The sequence below is a fragment of the Paralichthys olivaceus genome, chromosome 13, assembly GCF_024713975.1.
Source record: "Paralichthys olivaceus isolate ysfri-2021 chromosome 13, ASM2471397v2, whole genome shotgun sequence".
Classification (NCBI taxonomy): domain Eukaryota; kingdom Metazoa; phylum Chordata; class Actinopteri; order Pleuronectiformes; family Paralichthyidae; genus Paralichthys; species Paralichthys olivaceus.
This window is the reverse complement of record NC_091105.1, coordinates 17,350,609-17,360,160: the sequence shown is the minus strand read 5'-3', so window position 1 is coordinate 17,360,160 and position 9,552 is coordinate 17,350,609. Positions and strand designations below refer to the sequence as shown.

The 9,552-nt window shown below is 39.8% G+C and overlaps 1 protein-coding gene across 2 annotated transcripts; it reads left to right on the top strand.

Moving 5' to 3' along the window:
- The first annotated feature begins 443 nt into the window (after positions 1-443).
- On the top strand, positions 444-7,150 carry preb (prolactin regulatory element binding). 2 transcript variants are annotated; one of them, XM_020091441.2, is made up of 10 exons: positions 444-637; positions 2,408-2,597; positions 2,935-3,133; positions 3,719-3,972; positions 4,536-4,616; positions 4,727-4,854; positions 4,960-5,133; positions 5,886-5,958; positions 6,054-6,213; positions 6,312-7,150. In XM_020091441.2, exons 2-10 carry the CDS (start codon positions 2,463-2,465, stop codon positions 6,404-6,406), a joined length of 1,299 nt encoding a protein of 432 aa, XP_019947000.2. In that variant the 5' UTR covers positions 444-637; positions 2,408-2,462; the 3' UTR covers positions 6,407-7,150. The 2 variants fall into 2 exon arrangements, with proteins under 2 accessions (XP_019947000.2, XP_019947001.2); XM_020091442.2 differs by having other exon boundaries at positions 473-637; positions 3,722-3,972.
- Positions 7,151-9,552: the final 2,402 nt, after the last annotated feature.

Sequence of the window (9,552 nt, the reverse complement as noted above, 5' to 3'; positions counted from 1 at the left end):
CAAAAAGCACACAGACTTAGAGTTCCCATGTTCATTTCCCTGATATGCTTGAATCATGTTGCAGAGCAGGCAGATGAAACTCAAACTCAGTAATCAACTGAAACACTTCATGCTTATGCTGTCTCACTAATAAAGAATGATTAATTTCAAAGTTATTTGTATAAAACAAAAACTAGAAATAGAAGGGCACTTGAGCACATACTTCTACCAAGGACTGATTAGATTTCAGTGGTTGATTGAATCTAGAAAAAAGATGAGTTCCTGCAGGAATCCTCAGGGACAAACCGTGCTTCTGAGAGGAACTTTCACAAGGTTAATATTGTCCTGGACAAATGCTCCCATGTTAAATATATTACATATAACTGTAAAAACAAACAAATTAAGCCTACACAATGATGCATATAAAGAAAAAAACTATTTGATCACGTGGTTTAAAACTAACCACAACAGAGAACGTGCGTGCAGTGACGTCAGCGCGCAGGGTACGTGTTGCTGACGTGTACTTAGGGAAGTGGCTGCCGGCTACGTTTAGCTGTTAGCCTTTAGCTCTTCCTCGTCACCAAAAGACTTTCTCGCCTGCAGCTGAGCGTACTTGGTAGAACAGCAGGGCCGGACTAACCAGAGCGGCTGGGCACAGGTAGGGAGCCTCTGAACACACCACTGGGAGCAGCCTAGCCGGCTGCAGTGCTAGCTATGCTAACTGCTCCTGTAGCTATCTGATTTATAGAGACACATCGGCTAGCTTAGTTTTTGATATCGTGTCCCCTTATATCTGCGGATAAGAGTCCGTGGTTGTGGAGGAGAAGAGAGAGGACAGACAGATTATCTACCGCTCTCGTCGCTCTGACATCCGGGAGACTGTGATCCAGACGCTGGTGTCACGGTCTGAGCTGGTTAAACAGAACTCTCTGTTCACCTTCAGTGATCATGTCAACACAGGTGTCCACTCATGTTCTCTGCAGCTCAGGGAACTGTACAGAGCAGCACGGTTTAATCCAGAACAAAGCTGGAGGATGTCATTCATGCTTTTATTTCCTCTCGTTTGGGTTATGAAGTCTCTCTCCACCTGCCTGTGCCAACAGACTCCACATAGATCACAGCTCGACCAAAACGCAGCAGCCAAGCTCCACTACACCTACTAACACAGAGCATGGAGCTCTGACATTGACTTCCAGTACATTTCAAAATTGATCTTATTGCTATCCATTCTGGACATGCACCTAACTACATTTGAGATATTTTGACACCATAATAATAGTTTTATTTGTATAGCATCTATTAATACAAGAAACAAAGTGCCCATATGTGCCCTGTCATAACCTGAGGTCCTCAGCGAAGGGCCTGCAGGGACCAGAGGAGACAATCTCTCTGAGGAGATCCATCCTGCAACCTCTCCTGAAAACACAGCAGCTCATAAGGTCGCAGTCACAGGCAGGCCTTTGTCCCTTCATGCAGAAATCTACAGCGATATACGTTACATAGATGGTTGTAGAATATCATGGGTGTATTACAGTCCCACCTTCATGAACGCTTTGTTTTTATGGATTTGGGACTGTCTCATATAGAAGTTTAAGGGGTAAGCTGTGCACTGCAAAGAATGTAACTAGACTTGCCATCAAAAAACAGTTACATTACATTTCCATTAAACAAATATTACCTCTGGCCCCCATTCACTCCTACCGAAGTATGGGCGACAGTCGCATTGTTTCTGTTCAAGAAAATCTACCTTTGCTGAGTAGTAAACAAGATCAGAAAGACCTCAGATGGTGACAGTGATGCTGCATTTCCTGGTCTGGTATTGTGATAATGCTGGAATAATAACTTTTATAAGACAGGATTTTTATCTGCACAAAGTTGTGACCTGTGTAGCCAAGCCACTGACTCAAGATGATTGAATATATATATATATCTATATATATATCTATATATATATAGATATATATATATATATCATAACAAAGCAGCAGATCTTGACATTTAAGATCTTGGAAACATGTTAGATATTTTTGCACAACATATTTTTGAAGTAGTTTTCAGAGTAGCTGATTAATTTGCTGTAGATGAAGTAATTGATTATTATTTTTTTTTTTTCAGCTTAACACTGCATAGTTCTAGTGGCCTAATGTTAATAGAAATGGGTTTTGAGATTCTACCAGACACAATTTCTGCATATAGAGTTATCATCGTCTTATTTCCTTTAGCTGAGACTGGGTGGATTAATAATGACTGGGCACTGTATATGAAAGCAGTTATAACAGTCCCTCATTACACTCATGTCTCAGTATGTCGAGTACTTCTATGTGTGATGACTCCAATTACAGGATATACATAGCTGTTCGAGGGGAGAAGTCTCCTCTTTGCGCACCCAGCAGATTGATGTCAGAAATAAATGCTCTGTTTTCTACAGGTGGGGTTGAATACAGCAGCTTTATGAAGAAGAGAGAGTGACTTGCACAGAAAGTATGGGGAAGAAGAGGTTCCCAGATCTGTACAGAGCCCCTTTTCCCTTATACACCATTAAAGTTGACCCCAAAACCGGGCTGGTGATCACAGCAGGAGGAGGTGGTGCCTCCAAAACGGGCATAAAGAATGCTGTGGTAAGTACGTAGCATCAAGTGATTTAGTGTTTCAACTGTCCTTTTATTAATAATACAACACACTGCGATTTAAGAACAGAAATAAACACACAGAAAACAGGAGATTTGCTTATTTGGCTCATTTCAGCTTTCTGGAGCTGTGGTTTGTTGCAGCAGAACATTAGAGAATATGATTACATACTGCATGTTAATTGCAAAAGAAACACTCAAACACGTGAAGGTTGTGATCTTGCCTTGTTAACAACACATTAGGTTCAGTCTGAATAGAAATTTGGATCCCAGACATATTTAGTGTATAAACCATTTGCATCAGTAGCTGACTATGACTATTTTTCAGCACTTTCTTGATCTAGAGCTGGTTGGAGAACATCGGTACAGTGCCAGCCTCCTTCACGCTCATGATACCGACACACGAGCCACCATGAACATGGCTGTAGGCGATGGTGTGATTGCTGCAGGACAGGATGGGACCTGCAGCCTGATGAGGTTTCAACACTGCACAAAGACAGAAGGAGGCAAATCTGCTGCCAAAGATGGTGAGGCTCTCTGCTACAGTCTGACATATACCTGCTGTCATTAAAAAAATGGGCTGCATATATTACGCTTAGTGACATGTGGCAGGCACATTTTCAAGGTTTATGTGTGTGTTTCAGCAATTTTTAAAATGTGCAGGTACTGGTCAGTTTAGAATAGATTAGTTAATATCCAACAGAGGATATGCACCGATGGAGCTGCGTTTAGTCTTCTACTGCTTCTGTACCAAACATTACATTTACTCTATAAGACCTTCATTAGTTGTATGTTAGCTAAAATAAAGTATGATTAGCATCTGTAACAGTATGGCAAAAGTTATTGATTATCAGAACTTCACAAAATGTCAGCATCATGCATAATTTTTCAGAACTTCATTTAAAACACAGTGCAGTGAATTTCAGTCTGATTAAAATGAGGCCTTGAAGAGCCTCACATAGCCACAAAGTGTTGCAACAACTGGTTGTACCACATATGTGCAGAGATTCAAAGCACAGGATTAAGAAAAGTTAGTTAATTCAAATACATATGCTACAATTTAACTTGTGTCTAATGTCACAACCCCCAGTAACTTTGACTTGTCTGTGCAGCAGGGAACAGTGTGCAGCAGGGTACTACCAGGCGGCGAGCTGGGAAAGGAGACAAAGTTGGAAAGGATGGAGCAGCAGCCTCTGGAGAAACGTCTGATATGAAGGATGAGACAGCTAAAATCTCTGTGACTGGTTTGGCTCAAGTACAATCAGACCTGAATCCTCAGGACCCACTCCAGAAGGTGGTCAGCTTCAGTTCTGACCTGAGCCTCCTGCTGACAGGAGGCACAGACGGGCACATACGAGTCTGGGAGGTAAACACTGTCTAGTTGTACTTTTCACCTAAAGTGAAAGTCCTATCCATTTTACATGTCCACCTATTGGGAGGTAGAAAATTAAGGAAGATGCTAAATGTATTTCATAAAACCTTTGCAGACTGAACAGCCATAATGGCTATCCATAGTATACTGGGGAATTTGAGTGTATTATTTATTGAGGTTGAGTTTGTTGGACTGTAAAGCTGTAGTTATGTGATTTCAGATAGCAGTAATGTAACTGCTGAACAAAATGTTATCAAAACCCATACTTTTTTGTTTTTTACATTGTAAGCAATTGTTTTTAATTTAACATATGCTTTGTTCAATGAATCAATTAGATCTATTTGTTCAGCCCATATTTACAAATCCCAATTAGTCTCATAGGGCCTAACGAGGTGCGAAACCCTCGGCCCTCCTCAGAGTGAGGAAAAACTGCTGTAAAATGTAGAAACCTCAGAGAGACCCGCATGTGAGGGATCCCTCTCCCACAACAAAAAGAAACGCAATTAGTTCTATGTTGTTGTCTGGAGCTTGATGCATTGTTCTTGACTCTCGTACAGTTTCCATCAATGAAGAAGAAGTTTGACTTCAAAGCACACGAAGGGGAGATAGAAGACTTGGATATGAGTCCTGGGAAAAAGGTGAAGTACTGACAGCTTTAGGTGTGGAAATTTAATTTACACTCTGAAAAATGACAATTTGTTGATTAATTAATTAATTAATAGCTATGTTGTGTTGCATTCTCATGCAGCACCTGGTGACCGTTGGCAGGGACTTTGCCTGCAGTGTATGGAGCGGCAACCAATTGGCAATGAATCTGAAATGGCATGAAACCCTTCCTCAAATGGCTGAGAAGACTTATCGATATATGGCTTGCAGGTATCTTCTTTTGTCAAAAAGCATCCCAGCTTTTCCCCTCATCATATCTCTGTGGATGATGTGAATATACAGACTATGCCAAGTCATATTTCTTGTGGTTTTCAGGTTTGGAAAGGTAGAGGACCAGAAAGAGGCCCTGAGGCTTTACACAGTGCAGATCCCCCATAAAAGAGACAGAAGACCACCTCCCTGCTACCTCACCAAGTGGGACGGCAAGAGCTTTTTGCCTATGATGACGGCTCCCTGTGGCAATGAAGTCATCTCCTGTCTGGCTGTCAGGTAACTGATAGATTCATTTTTATAACATGTTAATCATGAGCAATGGAGCAAGTACACCAAATGTTTCCCAATTATTCAATATGGGAGGGGGGTGTAAAATTGTGGTTTTCCTACCCCACTTTTAAAATAAAATAATATCATGCTTAACTCATTTGAGCATCTTATTTTAATGATCATTTTAATATTTTCAGCAATTAATAAAACAATGGATTACTTAATGTAATTCCTGGTAACAAAGTGAGGTGTTGAGCTAAGGGAATGGCCTCAGTGTGACCAGCTATAGAGGCTCCAATGACACCACGTCTGTCAGTGATAGACAGGTCGACCTGTGCTTGGAGTACGCCCCCCCCCCCCATATTACCACAATGGATCACTGGATTAATCCCCTCTTGAATCATTCTAGTCAATTTCTGTTAAGCTTCTATACAAGAAAGTGGTTTGAAACACCTCACTACGTAATCAAAGAGTTTTCCAATGTTGTTCGGTGTTTCACTATTGGATATATAGAGCCCTCCCGGATAATGAGTCGGGTATCATTAACTGGACCTTGGATTATTAAATCAAGCGCTGCTTGTGCTCGGGATGGCCCAGAGACCTCCAGCCTGTAAAAACATATAAATGTTTGCCACAGCACAGATAGGCATGGAGACTCCCCTGCACAGAGCACACAAAGAGTAACAGTGGTCACATGTATACTGTTCTGTTTTACTTGGAAACGTTAATCAGACTGTTTTATGTCTTGTCTTTGACAGCGACTCCGGAACATTCCTTGGCCTTGGAACTGTAACAGGATCAGTAGCAATCTACATCGCTTTCTCCCTTCAGGTAAAAACAGCACAGACACACATCTCAAAGTGCTTCAACCCGACCACGTTTCCCTGTTGTATGATGGTAACTTGTTCTTATTTGTGTTTGTGTAGAAGCTATATTATGTACAGGAGTCCCATGGCATTGTTGTGACAGGCCTGGCCTTCCTGCCCGACTCAATGAAAGGCAAAGATATCATAGGGAATAATGAAACGGCCATGCTGAGTGTTGCTGTCGACAGCCGCTGTCAAGTACATGCTGTCCCCAACCGAAGTAAGTCCTCCATCATCATTAAGTGTATACACTAAGAACACATGCTGTAACGTCAGACCCTCTTTGCCCATCTCTTGACCTTTTGTGTTGTCCCTCAGGGTCCTTTCCTATCTGGCTGGTGCTGTTCTGCTGTGGCATCATGGTTGTGGGAGTCATCCTCCTCCTACAGTACCTCTTTCCAGGATTTATTTAAATACATATAAAATGCAAAGGCTGGCGGAACATGGACACATCTTCACATGGCTTACTTTGCCTCTGTCAACAACAGTCCTCAGTCCAACATCCAAATGTCTCAGTGCTGAACTACAACTCGCAGCTAAGCCACAGCTGACGCGTTGACTGAAGAGCTTTTATGACGTCCTGACATTGTCAACCTTCAACTCTTCTTCAGGGTTTAGTTCCTCTACGACCTGTAAACCCAGTGGAATCAACCCTGGAAAGAATGTGGAATTTTACTCACTTTGATTTCTATCAATTATTCTTAATCTTTTTTGGATTCATCATGGAGATTTGAAGGACTCAGATTCATGAATGTTTAAAGGGTGGGATCTTTTTATTGACATATTTAAGGAACAATGTAAAACGATAAAAACAATTGGTACATAATTTGTCCAATTTTGTTTTGTCTTTACACACAGACACTTTGAATTAGCCATTTTCTTTGAAATATTGCTTCCCTTGCTTTTTAAGTCTCTCCATTTTATCCACTGAGTAATCATAACACACAACATTGTGTGATTTGATATTATACCAATAGGTGTGGGAATACACCGATGTCTGTAAACATAAACAATAGTAATATACAAGAATAAAAGCTGTGACATTACCACTTTTAACTGAATACAATGGAGATGTTCAAAACTATGGGTAAAGTTGATTCCGATGATGTAAGTAACTATAATGATGTTTATGGAAGAAATTAAATATTAATAAGAAAGCTAGTTTCATGATTTCTATCAATCCTCTGATGAAAGGAACGCTCCTTGACAGTTAATCTGAAATATATTTCAACCATCCTGTAAAAGGTTAATATTCATGTTACAGAGGAAAAATGTAATGGCACACATACACTGTTACTTATTTCATAGGGAAATTATGTTGTTGCTGTGTACAGACATCAAGTTCACTACTTTTTAGATGCATTAGTAGAAACAAAATGCCCAGTTTGGGAGTAGGTCACCTAAAATATTGTGTTCTTTAAACTCCATATAATAAACAAAATGACTTTCTAGTAGCATACAAAAATGATAATATGACTTTTTTTGGATTACATCATAATCAAATATTGTGCCCTGTACAAAAAAATTGATGCAATCACAATTTTGTTTCTGTTTTTTGTTTTTGTGCCATATATATATTTCAGGTGAACAAGGACATGTTGTGTGTTATCACTGCTGACTATAACACAACAGTCAGAGAACTATTGTTGTTAATGTGAGTCTACACACTGCGTCATTAACAGAGTAATGCTGGCTATAGCTGAAAACAGTTTCCTGATTTTAACAGCGTATTGAACAATGTTATTACAGTTATCAATCAAATCAAAGCACACGGTCTTTACTCAAGTCTGTTTGAACAGCTCTAGAGGAAATGGATGCAGAGCACAAACACCTCCGGTTAAACAGAAATCAGGTGGTTATCCAACGAGATTACTGGCCAGAGTCTGAGGTAAGAGCCGGGCCAGAGATTTCTTTCAGAGGAAAGTCACCGATGGAAGCACATTTCAATGACTGGGTCACAAAACTCGCTCACCTGAGTGACATATTCAACCGACTCAACAAACTCAATCTGTCGCTTCAGAGGAGAATTACATCTATAGTGTTGTTAATGCTAGGTTGACATGCAGTTTAGTTGTGTGGGGATATAACTGTATGTGTGTTAAATATATTACTGTCCCTGTAATATCTTTTAGTCTTGATGCACTTTGGAACCATATTTTTCACTATTTATTTAACTACTATTTTAACTATTTAACTTCATTAAACTTTTCTTATATGATGATCCCCAGCCCAGTTTACAGAGACCTGTTGGCCTGAAGAAATCCAGCAGGACTGAAGACCTGGAGTCACTGATGCTGGCTCTGCACCCATTGTACTTTTGTCTGATACAAAGTAAACACTAGCCGCCTGATAAGTTACTTTATTTTCCAACAGGTGGCACCATGTCCCTGCTAAGTGTGCTGTAGTGAGTAGTGAGGTTTGGATGACTCAGTGTTAATGTAACCTATATTTATTTCTCTGGCAGCTCATACACTGTGGACTGTCATCGCCCAGGACATAATGAATGTCTCTGTGTGAAGTGAAACCTTTACCTTAATTGTCATTCTACATTTCAGTGCAAATAATGCTCTGCAGAACACATGAGTATAATAAATAAAAAGCTTTTGATTGAGAAGGAATAAAAACGAAAAAACAGGGTATAACAGGAAATTTACTCACACAATATGCAATCTTAAATATTCAATATTTGCTATATCCATATAATAAATCGTATTTAAAGTTGTTACTTTTTAAGCACAGGTGAATGTTATTGATTGACAAAATCAAGAAATGATTCAACCTTAACACTATTAGACAGATCCAAGCAAGCCAAACTAATAATACAACTATGGTCCCACTGTAAAATTGATGGACTGATATGTAAACAGCCTCAAACAGCAGCTCTGGGTTGAGCAGTGAATTTGATTTGGTGACACACAATGATCCAAAAAGACAATTTCTCATTCACAGTCATTACTGTTAGTGGCTGACAAATCCTACAATTACATTAAAAACTATGTGTAAAACAAATTTAAATAAAACATTTTTTCACACAAACACCCTGAACTCTTTTGAACCATTCCTTTGAAAAGTCTGTATAGTTTTTCGGTTTGTCTGCACTGGTTCGGCCACAGAAACACAGAAATGCTCCTTCTCAATTCTGCCTTAAACCATGGCATCCATTTGTCTTGATGATTTTACATCTCTGATATTTCTACCTCCAGCCAATACAACTGAGGTCAATGGAATTTAGTGTGCCATGTTGAAATGACTGAAGAAACACCATCTGTCTGCCTCTCGCCTCACATGTGAACACTAGATATGGTATGGTGCTGCTATCAGAGTTTTGAATGCTTTCCAGACTGTGAGATATGATTCATAAAGCATGTTTCCACTATAAATGCAGACCTCTCTTGTTGCTGCTTCACTTGAGCTGAAGATCAAGCATTTCAAATTAAAGAGGAAAAAATATTTTCTCTCAGATGAAAACAGTGTCCTGGAGTGAGAGGCATATAAAATACTAAATGCCCTTTAAAGGCATAAGTGAGCATCAAGGATAATATGAAACAGAGATGTACGA